Source organism: Prionailurus bengalensis, chromosome B3 (genome assembly GCF_016509475.1).
Source record: "Prionailurus bengalensis isolate Pbe53 chromosome B3, Fcat_Pben_1.1_paternal_pri, whole genome shotgun sequence".
NCBI lineage: Eukaryota > Metazoa > Chordata > Mammalia > Carnivora > Felidae > Prionailurus > Prionailurus bengalensis.
In genome coordinates, this window is record NC_057355.1 from 137,166,408 (window position 1) to 137,185,004 (window position 18,597).

General features: G+C 38.8%; 1 protein-coding gene and 1 non-coding gene across 16 annotated transcripts in view; both read left to right on the plus strand.

Moving 5' to 3' along the window:
• The window catches only part of UNC79 (unc-79 homolog, NALCN channel complex subunit), a 270,279-nt gene that overhangs the window by 97,295 nt on the left and 154,387 nt on the right, over positions 1-18,597 (plus strand). For all 15 annotated transcript variants that reach the window (XM_043556906.1, XM_043556897.1, XM_043556895.1 and 12 more), the window contains 4 exons: positions 4,355-4,419; positions 9,240-9,328; positions 9,959-9,999; positions 13,197-13,225. In XM_043556906.1, the coding sequence (XP_043412841.1) occupies positions 4,355-4,419; positions 9,240-9,328; positions 9,959-9,999; positions 13,197-13,225 (224 nt within the window). The remainder of the gene's footprint in view (positions 1-4,354; positions 4,420-9,239; positions 9,329-9,958; positions 10,000-13,196; positions 13,226-18,597) is intronic.
• Positions 8,182-8,285, plus strand: LOC122469700. Its single transcript, XR_006293595.1, has one exon. It is a non-coding gene; the product is annotated as a U6 spliceosomal RNA (small nuclear RNA).

Here is an 18,597-nt window from a genome sequence, read left to right on the forward strand (position 1 = left end):
GATGCCTGGCTTGGACTCACAAACTGTAAGATCATGACCTGAGCTGAAATCAAGAGTTTGATGCTTAACTGACTGACCCACCCAGGCGCCCCTCAAATATTTACTTCTCTATATATTATTAGTTTCACAATACATGGCTGTTATTTTTGTTTTAAACAGTGAATCATCTTTTAACAACATGCTAATATAAGTAGAAGGTCTTTTGCAGTTATTCACCATATTTGCTGTATCCAGAACTCTTTATGCCTTTGTGTAGGTCCTAGCTTCCATCTGGTATCATTTTCCATCAGCCTTCCTTTAACATTTCTTGTTGTGGAGCCCAGCTGGCAATGAATTCTCTTATCTTGTGTTTGTCTTCAAATAGCCTTTATTTCATATTCATTTTTGAAGGATATTTTCACTGGCTATAGAATTCTAGGTGACAGTTTTTTTCTTTCAGCCTATTAAAGATGTCGTTCCATTGTCTTCTGGCTTGCATGGTTTCTGGCGAGAAATCAGCGATCATTCTTATCTTTGTTCCCCTGTAAGTAATGTGTCTTTTTTTTTTCCTGGCTGCTTTTAAGATTTTCTCTTTATCATCGTTTTAAATCAATTTGATTATAATGAGTTTGGTGTGATTTCCTTTGATTTAATTTTGCCTAAGATTCACTGAGCTTCTTAGATCTGTGGGCTTATAGTGTTTATTAGATTTGAAAAATTGTGACCATTGTTTCTTCAAATGTCTTCACTCTTCCCCCCCTTTTCCCCTTTTGGACTTTTAACCACATGTGCTTTATAATGCCTAATATTTTCCCACAGCTCACTGAAGCTCTATTTTTCTTCCACTACTACAGTTTTGATAGTTTGTTGTTATGTCTTCTAATTCACTGATCTTTCCTTCTGCATTGTCTAATATGCTATTAAGCCCATTCAGTGAATTTCCCATGTTCTATATTATATTTTTAATTTTATAAATTTCATTTTTCTTTTATTATCTTTCATCTCTATCCTCATTGTGTTCATATTTTCCTTTGAATATGTTTTAAAGTAGAAGTTTTAAAGTCCGTGTTTGCTAACTACCTTGTCTCTATAGTTTCTGGGTTTATTTCTATTGGTCAGTTTTTTTCCTGATTATGGGTAACATTTTCCTCCCTTTCCAAATATCAGTAATTTTTTAATTGGATTCTGGACTTAATGAGTATTGCATTATTGAGTATCTGGATTTTGTTGTCTTTCATTACAGTGTTTTGAGGTTTGTTTTGGCTATCAAGTTACTGGTGGATCAACTTTACACTTTTAAGTCCTGTTCCTATATTTTGTTAGGGTAAGCCTGGAATAGCCTTGTCCCTAATGTTGGTTTAGCCCTACTGCTAAGGTATGACCTGCTAGAGTCATCTCTGTTGAATGTCCCAGGTTTTCACTGAGTTCCCTTTACTCTGACTGGTTGGAATTCGAATATCTCCCAGTCCTGTATGAGATGTAGGAATTATTCTGCTTACAGATCCTCCATAGTTGTTTTCTATGCAGCCTAATGGAGTTTTGCCTTACATGTGTTCTTCTTAGTATAAAGCCAAAGACCCAAAAGGATTCTTGGTCAAATTTCTGGAGCTCTTTCTTCACATAGCTCCCTCTTCTTTGGCACACTACCCAGCAAATACAAGCCACCTTGCCTCTTTAAACTCAAGTTTTTGTGGATGCTTACCTTTCTTCTTCTATGTCCAAGGTCTAGAAATTACTTCTGGGATGAAAGTCATGTTGATTGTAAGACTGACTTTATTGTTTCTCTTTTCTCAAGGATCATTGTCCTACATTACCTAGTCCAGTTTCTGAAAACAGTTGTTTCATATATATTTTCCAGTTTTCTAGTTGTTTATGGTAGAAAGGCATGTTTAATACCATTTGCTCCGTTGTAGTTGGAAGCAGATTTATTACCTACCATGTTTTTATATTATGTTTTTTTGTTTTTATTTTCAAATGAAGGGAGATCCATCATGAGTATATTTGCCATATGGTAAGGTATGTAGATCAATCCTAAATCAGAATCAATTGTAGTGCTTTTCCTAATTACAAATACTTATAATTAGGATCCCTGGGTGGCTCAGTTGGTTGACCATTCAACTCTTGATTTTGGCTCAGGTCATGATCCCAGGCCCATAGGATCAAGCCCTGCGTCAGGCTCCATGCTGAAGCTGGAGCCTGCCTAAGATTATCTCTCTCTCTTACTCTGCCCCTCTCTCCAACTCACATGCTCTCTCTCTCTCTCTCTAAAAAAAAAAAAAAAAAAAAAAAAAAAAGATTTTGATTCAGTAGATCTAACATGATTTTCAGGTATCATATTTTTTAAAATCTTGAAAGTGATTTTTGATACACAAGAAAGGCTAAGAATCCATATTTTAGTAAGTTTAAATCTAGTGTGACTTTGGTAAACTAAGTGAGGTATCTTACAATCTTTTCTTAACTCAGTGACACTCTGTAAAAATGAAATAAAATATTAGAGGGGTAGGACCTCCTGGATATCCCCACATATAAAGCATTAATTTCTTGAAAAGCAGGAGTCTTTAGAGCCCTGATAAAGTGCTATCGCTGTTGTACATTCTTATTTCTCTGTGCCTTTGCCATAGCAGTTGCTATGTATTTTGAATATTACCGCTGTTTCTAAGTGTCCAGATTCTTAATATTTGTAAAGTGATTTGCAAATATTCTCATAATATAGGGATTCAAAAATGGCTAGCATATTTTATCTTGTGTGCTAACTCTGTTTTATTAGTGGCAACTTTCTGAAGCTCAGTGTTGAGAAGGATCCTAAGGCCAGTTCTGGACTCAGCAGGAAGGAAGGCTCTTATGGATTAGTGATATCTGTCATGAGTTTGGGATTGGAGGAATGAGATACTTGTCCCATGTATTTGCAACTCCTATACTTGTTAAAGGCAGTCTTTTTTCTTTCTTTTTTTCTAGATTTCTCTAGTTACACAAGAAAACTTTTTTTGCTACCCTCTATTTTCATCCTGACTTTTCCACATGTAGTAAACAAATTTTATAGTTTTGGAATGCCTATATTCAAATTATTTCTTCATTCATCCATTCCTTACTCATTTCTTCTTTCTTTCTCTCAAACATATAAGCAATATGATACTGTGTTATTAGAGTAGTGGTTTCTGGTCTACATTTCTTATCTTCTTTCTACATAAATTGACCCACTGTGTATTTTTCAAGGTCAATGGCTCTGTTGACCATATTTTCCTAAATTTTAAATCAGACACATAATCTTATACCTGGTCTAACCATAGGCTAGAAGATTTGAAGGTGGAGCACCCCTGGAAAAAAAAAACACTTTATATTTGGAGCATAAATTAGGTCTGGAATATTATCAATACATGTTTTTGAATTACAATTGGATTTATAAGTAAGTAAGAATATCCTCTCATCTGCAAATTCTTGTATATTAGGCTGATCATAGTCCTATAAGATTAGAATTTGGTGATTTAGAAAAATGTCCTACTTCCAAATATGTACTTTTATTGCATTTTGTATTGATGGAATATTGTTAGCTCAGTGCTTTGACTTACAGAATCATCTAGATGATGATAAATACTTGTTGTGACTTTCATTCTAATCTATCCCAGATCACTTGTTTCTTATCTATATTCTGCATGCATACTGTGTTAAGGAGTGGGTATTAACAAACTAGCAGACATTAGTCTGTGGGTCCCAATCTGTGGTGTGAGAGAGAGATGTATTTCATCTGGGCAAGAAACTCATCTTTTCAGTCTCCACATTTGCTGGGAATGGGGTGGGAAATGGAATAGTGGAAGTTGCCTTAGCATTCATTTCAGTTATTATCAGTCTGAAACACTTCCTGGTGCCAGAAATCTAGGATGTTCAGCATAGTATACACTACAATGAAAAGAGCAGGTGTTGAGATCCAAGAGATAGAGGTTCTAGTCTCAGCTTGTCAGGTACTAACTCTGTGACCATAGTGAGCTACTTAACTTTTTAACTTTTACTTATTCGTATGTGAAATGAAGTTAATAATCTGCTATACCTATCCTACAGACTTGTTGGCAGGATGAAGTGAAACCATAGATATAAAACCTTCGAGAACTTAATGGTATATATCACTGTGAGGTAATGTTATTGTACCATGTATGCCACATTATATTAGCTTGTCTTTCCCCGTGGGAAAATGTATGGAGTTGTGATATATTTGTTCAATTGTTAAATTTGTCATAGATTAAAAAAAAATGATTATTTTAGGAAGCCTTCCTATGATGGTTCTATTTAGGAAAAAGAAAACTAGTGTAATATTTGCTATGCCTTTACTAAGGCACAAGTAATTTCAATGAGAAGTATTCATCAGCTATGCTTTGCTTTACAGCTTGGAATCCCATCCACTGCCAGCACATTGAATGCCACAATGCAATTAACAAGCCAGCTGTGAAGGTACTGTTTTATTAGACCTGGTGCCATATTGTATTGTCAGTGGTCAAATTATCAGGAGCAAACTGCTGAATGAAATGGAGTAGATCACATCCTTCTCTGTAAAGCAAAGGCCTGTGCTCTGTAGTAATCTCAAGCATCCCTGTGTTCAGTCTGACTGTACTTGGGTGGGTTGGTTCAGGACAGAGCAATGAATAGTGGTGTCTGCAGGTTTGGCTATGATTTCATGGTCAACTGCTGTGTAGCAATGAGTAATTATCAGAATACTCCTGGTGAAACACTTATATAGTCCTTATTTGGCTTCTGTCTGAGCTAATAAACTCAGGGAAATGTACTTTGCCCCTGTTTCACTCATTTCAAATTATGAGTGTCTAGTGTATGACTACATGAATTCAAGTGTCACAGAAAAACTTGATAAAATTGGTGAGTCTTAGCTCAGATCACAGATATGACTTCATCAAAATGACTAAGAGGTAGTTGGGCAGCAGTCACATGGAAAGGTACCTTAGAGGTAAGGAACAGTGGTTTAGAGAGGCCAAGACACTTTTCTAAGCCAGAACCAGGTACTTTAACTCTCAGCCTTATTCTTTTTCTGCCACATCAAATTGGTTCTTTTGTTATAACCCTAAATTGTGGAATTTGAATGTTAGGAAAAATAATCACACCTTTTAACAAAATTATTTGTGGTATATTTGTTGGATACAACACTTGGCTGGAGAGACCTGTGTCTGGATTTGCAAGGATTAATTTTTATATTATGAAGAGTGGGAGTTAGGTCAAGTCATTAGAATTCACAGATAATTGTTAGAACCTAGTGTCGTGGGAGTTTGCCTCTCTTCTATAGACAGGAAGACTACCAAATAATAGATTACCATATAATAATAAAGATTACCAAATAATAGAAACATAATAGTATCATCTTATAGAAACAGAGTAGAAGAGGTAAAATGAGACATAAGAAATATAAATATACACGGAACCAAAAAAGAAATATAAAGGGACCCCAAAATGTGTTTCATATACCAAAAATGTCAGAGGAGTGCCAATAATAACATTGTCATCCGGATATACCAAACAAAGAACATTGTTGTATTATTATGCTTGATCTCTGCTTTTATAAAGGCATATTGAAGGGTGCCTGGGTGGCCCAGTCAGCTGAGCATCCAACTCTTGATTTCAGCTCAGATCATGACCTCGGGGTTATGGGATAGAGCCCTGCATTGAGCATGGAGTCTGCTTAAGATTCTCCCTCTCGCTCTTTCTCTTTCTCTTTGTCTCTCTCCCCCTCTGTTCCTCCCCCCTGCTCATGCCCTCTCTCTCTAAAATAAAAAATGAATAGGGGCATGTGAACGGCACAATAGGTTAAGCCTCCAACTCTTAATCTCTGCTCAGGTCATGATCTCACAGTTCATGAGTTCTAGCCCCACGTCAGGCTCTCTGCTGTCAGTGTGGAGCTTGCTTTGGATCCTCTGTCTCCCTCTCTCTCTGCCCCTCCTCCACTGGCGCGTGCTCTCTCTCTCTCTCTCTTAAATAAATAAAACATTAAAAAATAAAATAAATAATTAATTAAAGAAGGCACATTGAATGACTTTATGTTGAGAAAGAGCATGTGTGAGGGTAACTCACTAATGGAAGCATAGTTCTTACCCATCCTACTATGTGTGCCCCTCCTCTGAAATTCCACAAACATTTGGGGTTCAAAGGTACTTTTCTTTGGTGTGATGACATTTTGAGCTAAACACATGTGAGTTCATTTTAACCATGGAATTCAGCTTAATTCTTCACGGTGGTGAGAATTGCATAGCTCCCTTACTTTAGTTTCTATAGCTGCCCTTTTTCTCTTTCTGCCTATGTTACAATGCCCTCTTTTGGTTTACTCAGATATGGATAGAAAGGAGGTATTTTTTGTTTGATTTTTCCGGTTACTTTCCTCCTGATCTTATGTCAGCCTGCATTCTCAGGAGTCTTCTGACTTCCTGATTAGTAGTGACTTTTGATTTTCTACTCACAGAAGTCATCACAAATTAGATTTTCTCCCTCCCTTCTAGGCAAATGGGTTAGTCCACCGCCCTGGTCTGGCTTTGCTTTTCTTTCTCTTAGGAGCTGGTCCCTGTAGCCAGTTGTGCAGGACAGGCCACACCATCCTACTTTCTCAAGTCCCATTTTATTGAAGTGAAATTCATATAACATAAAACTAACCATTTTAGAGTGAATGATTCAATGGCATTTAGCACATTCACAATGCTGTGTAACTACCATCTCTATCTGCCTAAACATTTTTATCGCCCTCCAGATTTTACTTTCTGAACTCCAGTTTTCCCGAAGAGTTTTCTTTTGTATTTTTACTCTGCTTCCTTGGAAAGGTAACATTCTTGTTAATGATTTCAGTGCTGGGGCTGTTTTTGCTCGACAACAGGTCTGGCTCAGTATTGTTTTTTTCATTACAATATAAGCACTCCTCAAACTCACATAGATACGACCATATGACATGTAGGTTGAGGGTATGCAACATCCAGATAGGTACAGAATAATGTTAAATGAAAATGAAGTCATGAATTTGTATAGTATGATGCCAATTTAATTTAAAAATCACATAAACATACATTTATATTCATATTTATAGTGAAAAACAACCAATAATACTCATTAGAATGTTATCAGTGATTGCATCAAAATGGAGGGTTAATGAGTTACTTAAATATTCTTCTTTTCTCCATTTTCTCAAGCCTCTACATTGGGCATAATTGTATTTATAAATGGAAAATGACTATTTTTAATGCAGCAGTCAGATATGAGCATATTAATATGGATGTAAACTGGCCTGTTCAGAGTAAACAGAGTTGACCCTACTATCCACAAATGTGATGGGTCATATGAACTAATTCATTGAACATGTCAGAGGTCACCTAGCTAATCACTAGTGATTATAGTTCTAACAGCCTAGGAGTTTTTCCTTTTGAATGGAATGAAAAAATATGCTTACCTGACAGGAGTATCAATGACTCACTAGAAATGAAAGTAAAGTAACTATTTTGAAGAACAGATTTCATGGGGTACATGGGAAAGACTCAGGGAAAGTGGATTTATCCATCCAAAAAATACTCTCTCCATATTCGTGAGCTTTATCACTAGGCAGTGATGATTAGCCAAATAGAAAAGTATTATCTATTTTGGTTGCAATACATTGCAAAAAAGTATTTTTTAGGCAAGAGCCAAAAGCTCCTACAGGATTCAAAATGAAAATATGTTGGAACTTAGAGTTCATTATATCACACTCTGCTTTTGGTTTTCCTTGGTTCTGTTTGCAGATCACTTTATGAAATACTTTGGAGCCCAGATAATTATCTAACACAGGAGTCAGCAAACAATGGCCCATAGCCAAATCTGGGCTACTGACTGTTTTGTAAATAAAGTTTAATTGGAACATAGCTGTGCTCATTTACTTGTGTATTATTGTCTATGGCTGTTTTCATGCTGCAACAGCAGAGTTGAGTAGTTGTGACAGAGAACGTATGGTCCACAAAGCCTGAACTATTTACTCTCTGATCATTTCCAGGAAGTTTGCTAATCCTGGATTAACACACCAAAAAGTAGTTATTCATGGCATTAAAGGAAGCATGAAACTTATCTAAGGAAAATTTTCACACTGGACTTGGAACATCAGGGAATATATAATTTACAGATTTTGATGGTATAACGATTGAAATTTAGGAATTCTAACTCTTGTTCCCCCAATTGTTGAAACTCTTCAGGTAGCACATATAGTTGCTTCGGCAGCACATATACTAAAATTGGAATGATACAGAGAAGTTTAGCATGGTCCCTGTGCAAGGATGACACACAAAACTCTTCAGGGTTTTAACTTTAAATGTCAGGCTGTTTGGGTTATAAGTTCAGTTCATTTTTTCTCCCCAATCAGTAAAAACAGCTTAAAAAAAAAAAAAAAAAGTCAGAGTGGAGTTCCAGAGGAATTTGTGACCTAGGCACATTATCTGTACAGTCAGCTATAGCATGGATTCATTATTTCCTGAAGGACAGGAAAACAGAATTCGAAATGACTTTGGTAAGTTATAGACATTTAACATGATGCAAAGTACAAAACTTAGCTAGTTGCATTCACTTGATTTTAAATATCTAGATATTGGAAAATACACTGATGATCAACAGCAAAATTAACACTTTTCATCTCTGTGCTTAGGCTCATGAAAACTCAGCCATAAATAATCCAAAATTGAACAGAGCTAAGCAAACCACAGGTCATGTGTGTAAGGAAAAAACATCTAAAAATGTAACATTGGATGACTGATATAGAACTTAGATTTCAGAGTAAGAAAAGCAAATTGCTCAGTGTTAGATTTCATGGGAAATTTTTTGAATGAGGTTTCTTTTAAGCAAAATTCTCTACTGCCATAATTTTGGTAGCAGTTATGATTTTAAAATCTTGATATGTTTTCCTTTTCCTAAAGAGAGATTGCTATGTTTACCACTTTCGAGAAGGAATTACTGTACGAGTAATACAGAGGCAATTCGAGCCACTATTGAACAAGATTTTTTCTCTTTGTGGAGTGAGGGTGGATTTCTTGACACTATTTGTCACTTGAAACTGCAGACAAGAGGAGAAATGAAAAACCACAGTAGCCACATTTACATCTCCAGTGTGGACTCCTCAGCCAGTGCAGCAAAAATAGCTATAGGTTAAAATGGGTTTTACTAACAATATTTATTCCAGTTTGCTTCTGAAAATCTGTCACGATTGCGCTTACGATGTGGGGATTGTGATAAACAGGACAGGAGAGTTCATTCTGCCTTTTCCTGTGTTTCAGATGTGTATCGACCCTTCCCTGTCAGTAGCTCTAGGGGATAAACCACCCCCATTGTATCTCTGCGAAGAATGCAGCCAGAGGATTGCGGGGTAGGTATAAGAGTCCTCCAAGAAGAGAAAGTAGGGTAACCAGAGAAGATAAGAACAACCAGTTTTATTAAATTGGTTACATTGCCCACATTTCCCACTAACCTCTCTGTTTTTTAAAGGTTAGTTTGTCAAATATTTGATATATAGCAAATTTTCATTTGAGAGCTTTCAGCTTTGAAAAATTGCAGTACTTCTCCCCATGTGATAAGAGAAAGCAGTGACACTTAATAAAACAGCTCAAATTTTCAAGTGACCCGGTTAAAAAAGGCCACAAGAGAAAAAGAAAAGAAAACCGTGGCTTTCAAATGTGACGTATAGTTCAAATGGGTTCTCTCTGCTTGTTAGTTTCACAGACTCACACTCAGGGTTGTACACATCATGCTGTACTTTGGTTGGCTTCACTAGCATCTGGAAAGTATCATTTAAAGATAAGTGAATATGATGAAATGCCAATAATTTATAATTTAGCTGCAATGCATTAGACTTTTAAAAAGTTGATTATGATAGTGCTCTTAATGACATTTCCTTTCTATCGAAAGCCTCTTAGTAATAGCGTGCAGCTTATAAACATTCATGTAGAAGGGTAACATTACAAAGAAGCTCAAAAATGAATTTTGCTTTTCTTTACAGGGACCACAGTGAATGGCTCATTGATGTGCTTCTGCCTCAAGGTATGGTTTACATGAGAAAGGATGAATAATAAGTAATCATGACTAATGGCATGGTTGGTTTGTCTCCTTTTGTACTGTATTATTTTACAAGGACAGTAACCAAAGTATTATATTCTGTGAATAGTCATTGAGATGAAGCATTAGATCAATGTCTTCCTTATACCCACACATTTAATAATGAAGGAAGAGGTATCACCTTTGCCGAAATTAAGGGTAGATGTTGGAATTAAGATTCTGTGTGACCAAAGCCCTGCTGAATTATGTCTTAAGAGATTTTCTGTATATATAACAGGCGTTGGCAATGATGTTTGCTGTGCCAGGTCAGAAAGGGAATAGGAAACATCAGTGGGAAGAACATTGAATCATGGGGCTTTCTCCTACTGCTATTACTAGCTCTGTGTTCTTAGGGAACATCATTTAATTGCTCTGAGACTCAGTCTCCCTAGTAAAGTGGGGGTAAAGTATAGGTGACTCATCTCAGTTAAAAGACGGGACTGTGATGTTTGTAGTTGGTTAGAGTTCTGAAAGCTATGTCTTGTAAGGTGGCAGGTCCCAGACAGAGGTTTCCTTCACACATCTGGAAGCAGGTATCCCAGCCACTTAATTGGAGGCTGAAATGACCAGGGAAAATTATTCAGGAAAGCAGAGGAAAGATGAAAGGTGGAAAAGCTGGGGGGCCATAGGAGGAACTTGATATATGACTTCAGAGGTAGATAATAGAAGACTTTCTATGAAAGGCCGTATTTAAGAAGAACCGTAAAAACCTTATGTTAACTAAATTCTGTGAACATTAAAAAAAAACAAAACTTAAGGCCGTTTTCTTGATGATAATTACACTATTTCTTTGTAGTCTAACATTTTTTTTTAATGTTTGTTTATTTTTGAGAGAGAGAGACAGACAGACAGAGTATAAGCAGGCAAGGGGTAGAGAGAGAGAGGGAGACAAAGAATCTGAAGCAGGCTCCAGGCTCCAAGCTGTCAGCACAGAGCTTGATGAGGGGCTCAAACTCACGAACCACGAGATCATGACCTGAGCTGAAGTTGGACGCTTAACCGATTGAGCCACCCAGGTGCTCTGTAGTCTAACTTTTAATATTAGGTCATCTCACCCTTAAGAAGTAAATTAGTTGGGGCGCCTGGGTGGCGCAGTCGGTTAAGCGTCCGACTTCAGCCAGGTCACGATCTCGCGGTCCGTGAGTTCGAGCCCCGCGTCAGGCTCTGGGCTGATGGCTTGGAGCCTGGAGCCTGTTTCCGATTCTGTGTCTCCCTCTCTCTCTGCCCCTACCCCGTTCATGCTCTGTCTCTCTCTGTCCCAAAAATAAATAAACGTTGAAAAAAAAAAATTTAAAAAAAAAAAAAAAAAAAAAAAAAGAAGTAAATTAGTGAATGATCTTTGTCTATAAAATGGGTCAGTAATGTCAGCCTCTATATCCTTCAAAGAGACATTTTGAAAATTTATATAAGAATAACTGTGAAAAGATTTGGGCTTTATGGGTAAAGGTAAATTTTTCCCTCCTTAAATTAGGCTACCTTGTTAGTGAACTGCCAGTGCTCCAAGGTGAAGTCTACAGTCAGGAGCAAAACTTCATTTTTAAATATCAGATGTGTTGCTGAATTCTGGTCACCTTCTCCAGAAGATATTCATCTTTGGAAGAAAACTTGTAATAACTTTTAATTATTTATCTAGAGGTGTGACACTAACTTCAGGTTAAGACAGGCTCTAAGATATCAAACTGTTAATAACCATTAATTATTCAAAACCAGTTTTAAAAACTGAGTTTTAAATTTCATCAGTTTAGCATCTACTAATTCATAATTTCCAGACAGTTTGGAGACATTTATCTTGACCTTTTTGATAAATTTTAACATAGACTATACTGTAAGTAATGCTTCAGTTCATTTTTTGAACACTTAACTATTTCACAGGGAATGTTAACATATTCCTGGAAAAATTATTTTCAAGTATTCTCAAGCATCAATTTTCACGAAAATAATTGCTCTGCCCACTGAAAAGAATATGTATCTGTTTGTCGATCCTGAAGCAGACAGTAGTTTGACAGCCTTACTCCAACTGGCCAATCCATGAGTTTGCCAATTGCTTTCTCTGAAATGAGCATGTAGGTGGTTTTACACTAGTTAAGGACTGATATAAATCAATAATTCGTCTCTGAGTAATCCAAGTTAGTAAGGTTTTTCTACAGTTTTGAAATAGCAAATCATCTCCATGGTGAAGCTCTAAATATATCACATCAACTTGGTGTCGTAGCATAATGGAAGACAGTAAACAGGGAATCCAGAGATGTTATCTCTAGATCTGCCTTTATCAATTGATAGCCTGTGTGATGCTGAAGAAGTTATGCAGACCTCAGTTTTGTTCTATGTCAGATGAGGAGGTGAGATGAATGTTATTTTGCTTTGGCTTTAACATGATCTGAATTCTTTTTGTTTTATTTTATTTTATTTTATTTTATTTTATTTTATTTTATTTATTAAAAAATTGTAAATGTTTGTTTATTTTTGAGAGAGAGACAGACTGTGAGTGGGAGAGGGTCAGAGAGAGAGGGAGGGAAACACAGAATCTGAAACAGGCTCCAGGCTCCAAGTTGTCAGCTCAGAGCCTGATGAGGGCTCGAACTTACGGACGGTGAGATCATGACCTGAGTCAAAGTCAGACGTTTAACCAACTGGGCCACCCAGGTGCCCATAATGTGACCTGAATTCTAAGTCATGTCTGAGGAGGTTGAATTACTTTTAAGAATAGGGGAACTGGGGCGCCTGGGTGGCGCAGTCGGTTAAGCGGCCGACTTCAGCCAGGTCACGATCTCGCGGTCCGTGAGTTCGAGCCCCGCGTCGGGCTCTGGGCTGACGGCTCAGAGCCTGGAGCCTGTTTCCGATTCTGTGTCTCCCTCTCTCTGCCCCTCCCCCGTTCATGCTCTGTCTCTCTCTGTCTCAAAAATAAATAAACGTAAAAAAAAAAAAAAAAAAAAAAAAAAAAAAGAATAGGGGAACTATTTGCATCATGCAGGTGTTCCTAACCTCATCAAACACAGGGAGATGACAATAAGACAAGAGAGAAGCTGTTTTGGTCAGGTCTAGAGGTTGTGTTACTAAGCTTGCTTTTACTCACCTTCGTGGCTCCCCTCATTTAAAATGGGCTGTCTTTCTTTGTTAATATATTGTGTACCTTCCCCTTACAGCTGAAATATCTGCTATATGTCAGAAAAAGGTAAGAGCAAACTATCTGTGTGGTGGGGGCATGATTTGCTGTGTTTGTATGTAAATTCATTCATTGACATCTGCCTCATTTCTGCACCACGGTTTCCCAGTATGTACGTGTCACTGTATTCCTGAAGGGGGAAAATAAATCATTGAGCATGCAAGATTACTGTGTCCGAATGGTCTCTCTTTCCATTTCTGCTTTTGCTCACCCATCTTACGCACAGTGTTTTTGGTATGTAATCTGAAATAAAAGCATATGTGACTCTAGTTACAAAAAGCTTTTACCTTAACCTTGGTAAAGGATGTATCTTGTGTGCTAGACATCTTTATTGCTTTGAAGTGGAGTGCAAATAGTTCAATATATGTGTGTCAAAAACATACCCAGACTGACTGCATTTATATAGAAAACATTCATTTAGATGTAAGATGAATGAAATCTCTAGTTAAAGATTCTACCTTCAAATTGCCTTTAGCCACTTTTCATAACAGTTTCCCTGAGCCATTTCCATCTTCTTTTCTTGTTCTAGTTGTTGAAAAGTACAAGAGAAGGTAATAAGGCATCATACAAAGAACTTTGGATTAGTCGGTTGAGACCCTTGGTTTCTGGCCAGCTTTATCCCCACCTACCTATGAGACCATGTACAAGTCACTTAAATGTTTAGGAATTGGACATGAGTGGGTACCTTTGGAGGGCTATTTCAGTGATCTGTTGTCACATAATCTAAAATATCATGGCTTGTAACAACAGACATTTATTGATCACAGTTCTGTGGATTGGCAATTTGGCCTGTGGTCAATGAGACAGTTCTTTTGATAAACTCCCCTAGGTTCACTCATGTGCCTGCAGTCCATTGGTGGGTAGCCTAGGGATTGGCTGGCCCCAGATGAGCTCACTCCCACGTCTGGGGCCTCAGCTGGGACAGCTGGAATGGTTGGATGACAGGGGTGTCTGGCTCTCCCTCTTTCCATTAGGTGTCTCATCCTCCAGGGGGCGAGGCTGGATTTGTTCACAAGGCAGCAGTGTTCTGAGCGAATGAGAGAGGAAGTCGCAAGGCCTTTTGAGATTGAAGCTCCTAAGTCACACAGCATCACTTCTGCTGCATTCCACTGGTCAAAGCAAGTCCCAAGTCCAGCCCAGATTCAAGGAGTGGGGACATAGACCTCTCCCCTTTAGAGAAAGAGCGACAAGAATTCCGTGGTCACATTTAATCTACCATAATCCACCCTCCGGACATAATTACTTACATTTCTTCCACATGTAAAATACTTTCACCACCTTACGAGACCTCCTAAAGTCTTAAATCCATTTATGGCTTCAGTTCATCATCTTGTGATCTGCATGTGGTCTGGTCACTGATGAAACTCCTTGGGTACAAATTCTCTTGATCCAGAGACCTGTGAACTAAAAAGGCAAGTTACCTGCCCCCTCCACCCCCTACACAAGATGGTGAGACAGGGACAGGATGACAGCAGTAGGCCTCCATTTGGAAGAGGAAATGGAAGCACATAGCTTTTAGAGGACTGTAGCAGCTCCAGCCACGAACATGACAACGGCTCCTCTGTCTCCAGGGATAGCGAGTGTGCCTTGACTAGGATGTGGTTTTACATCCAGGGAGTAGTTCCCTAATCCATTGTTGTTCTGCATTCTTTGCTCTACTCTCTGAAACATCTTTTCCGAGAAGAAATGGCACATGGTGCAGTTGAGGGGCTTCCTTAGCTTGCTCCCTGATGCAGAAGTCGGGTCCCATAGACTTCCTTTCATGTTGAACTGTGTCTGTCCCCTGTAGTCTAAGTCGATGGCGCTTTTGCTAATAAGACTTTCTGTAAAACCTTGTGGATTTTTTTTTTTAATTTTTAATTTTTTTTTCAATGTTTATTTATTTTTGGGACAGAGAGAGACAGAGCATGAATGGGCGAGGGGCACAGAGAGAGGGAGACACAGAATCGGAAACAGGCTCCAGGCTCTGAGCCATCTGCCCAGAGCCCGACGCGGGGCTCGAACTCACGGACCGGGAGATCGTGACCTGGCTGAAGTCGGACGCTTAACCGACTGCGCCACCCAGGCGCCCCGTGGATTTTCAATAAATCTCATTGGAGTTCAGTGCCCCCCAAACCGCCTCTATAATTCTTTTGGGGACGGTCCTTTCTGTACTGGGGGCATTTCAGTCTGCCCTTAAAATTATTAGAAGCCCTCTTCTAGCTGAAAGGCTCAACTGAGCATTACCATCTTTTATCTTTCTGAAGTTTTAACAGAGGATTGTGCAGCCAGTCAGCATATTTTTGATTTGATTTTTTATCCTGAGGCTATATCCTACTTTGAGAATCTTTTATAAGCTGGAGGGACGAGGATGAGAAGCAGTTTTATATTCCAAATTAGTATGTCCTGACTCTGGTGGTATACCTAACATATTTGATACCCAGAGTGGATCATTTTTTTAACACTGCCCTACTTTATATGACAAAATTATTTTTAGTAATAAGTTTCAAATTAGCAGATTTTTTATTACTTATCCTTTAATAAATGTGTTTTATATGAAAGTTAATTTAGAGAACATTCATTAAGTTCGTGATAGTTCAGAACTATTTGAGCTTGCCTTGGGTACAGTTTGTATCTACCTCTTCTGGAGTACATATTCCTACATTTGAACAGTGGGTTTGAAATAAGCATCAAGATTGTAAAGGTAAAGAGAAGGACTTTGATTTATGTCAATTCTGTCATTCTGTGAGACAGGTTGGGATTTTTTTGTTTGTTTGTTTGTTTAAAGTTCAAAGCAGTGAAACAGAGTAGCTGGAGAAACTATGCCCATCTGAATTTGAATCTCTGGGAAATCTCTCTACTTTACTTTTTTTCAATTTTTTTTTTCAACGTTTATTTATTTTTGGGACAGAGAGAGACAGAGCATGAACGGGCGAGGGGCAGAGAGAGAGGGAGACACAGAATCGGAAACAGGCTCCAGGCTCTGAGCCATCAGCCCAGAGCCCGACGCGGGGCTCGAACTCACGGACCGCGAGATCGTGACCTGGCTGAAGTCGGACGCTTAACCGACTGCGCCACCCAGGCGCCCCTCTCTACTTTACTTTTGAAATGAATGCATATAACTGAGTCCACATGGGTTGAGGACTGACTGTGGCTTATTAAAACTTAGTGGGAACCACAAGAATTGGTTAGAACTTAGGTCGACCAAAGGTTATTTTGGGGCAAAGTATTTTATTGCTGATATTATTTAGAATTGGTAGCACATGGTGATAAAGCAGTTGACTCTTAGTTGGTGTGTATCCAGATAACTGCATAAGAAATCACTAAATCACTCAAATGTAGTAGCATAAACCAACAATCCATTTAATTATGCTCATAGATTTTGTTGGTAAAGATTGGGACAGGGCACAGTCTATAGCCTGTCTCTGCTTGATGATGTTTGAGGTCTCATCAGGGAAGACTTGAATAACTGGGGGCTGGGATTATCTAGAGGCTTCCAGATCTTATGTTTTGGCTCTCGGATGGGGTGACTTGAAGGCTGGGCTTATGCAGCGCTGTTGACAAGAGACTTACCCATTGCCTCTCTACATGGCTTGGCCAGGACAAAGTTCCGAGTATTCCAATGAGGAAACATCTGAAGAGAGAACATTTCAAGATGGCCAGGTGAAAGCTGCATGTCTTTTTAAATCTGGCCTCAAGAGTCATATAGGTATCACTTCTGCCATACTTTCTTGATTGAAGCAGCCATGAGTCCATCTAGATTCAAGGCAAAATGGAAGCATACCTGAGGAAGCCAACCCAAAGAGCCTCATACACAGCTGGACTTGATTTAGATGACAAGACCTTGAACCTCCAGCCAAGAATTTGCATGTGGGAAGAATGTAAATAATATGTGAACAGAAAATAGGATGGTAAATTGCAGGCCTTAAACTTCAGGGCTTTATTATAGTGAATACTACCCACTAAACCCATATCCACATTCTCTTGTTTATAGAATGGTGGGAATGCCAGAGGAACAAAGACTAATTATAATGAAGAGGAAGAAATTAAACACTAAGAACATGCTCTGATATATACCACACTGCTAGTGGTGTGGTATTGGTTTGGTGGCGAGCAGAAGCCCCAAGCCAATAAGGGTTCTTGTGCTTCCAGAAGGAAAGTTAGTGTGTGAGTGAGAAAGGAAGGACACGCGGGAAAAATACACCACTTGGTGAGTCAGGACTGAGTTGGATGCTCACAAGACTTGGGCCTCAGTTGCAGAATAAACACACTGTATTTTAACAAATAATTTTAAAAACCTTATTAATGAAAAGAAAAAAATTACAAAAATGTTAAACTTGGCTTTTATGATTTGTAGGCCTGAGTCCTGTTTAGAAAATGAGATTTGCTGACACCAGTGTCCAAAGCCTTGTGCTAAAAGCAAGGCGGAACAAACCCTACTTTGAAATGGTCGCTTTGATAGGCAGTTCAACACATTGTGAGTGTTTTGGTGTAGGTTTTGTGCTGGCCTCCTTCCTTATTCTGCCCTCAAAAGATCTGTCATGGAAGGGTCTCAAATCTTCACCAGGCTCTGAGTTCATAATGGCCTACAGTATAACATCCCCGCGAGGTGTTCATATCTTTATAAGCTCTATTGAAAGTCTGCAAAGCTCTTAGGACACAAGATGTTGAGCACATGGTGTGGCATCTCTCACAGACTTGGGACACATATTTTTGCAGAAGTCAGGAGCATTTCCTCACAGCTCCTCAGATGGTGCCTCTCTCCCCTGCCTCTTGTCAGGGCAGCTCTGACATAGCCCCCTTGGACTCTGGAATCTGTCTTACGTGCCCCTACTTTTCTCATTGGCATCCCTTCATCTGTTGACTCCTTGCCTATAGTTGATGTCAGCAGCTGGTTCTATGAATGGTTCTTGCTGTGTTTTGCTATATTCCTGTGGTGTCTGTTGACGTATTTGATGTATTCTTTAGGTCTTAATGGAAAGAATGCTGGCGGAGGGCGTGAGTGGGTGGGAGGCCTGCTTAGGGCCCCCTACCTGTCCTTGAACACAGCAAGGACAGGAGAGCTGCACTGGAAATCTGCTCCTTCAGTGGTGGATAAGTAATTTGAAAGTAATTTGGGGGAAATTATTCCCTTCCTATTCTGATGTGCTGTGATGCACTCTCTCTGGACCATAGTTTTAGGTTTTTTCCTCCGTATTTCTGCTGAAAACTCTTGAAACACTAACTGGAAATAATCTAGAAAGCGCCCCATCCCCAACCCATGACTGAGGTAGCTTTACAGAGGGCTTTTCAACACAGTTCCACTCCTCCCTCTTTAGAGCTTTTCTGCCACTCACACCAATAGAAACCACATCTTACCTTCATTTTTAGCTCTGCCTGAAATCTAACTGGTTAGGGGTGAC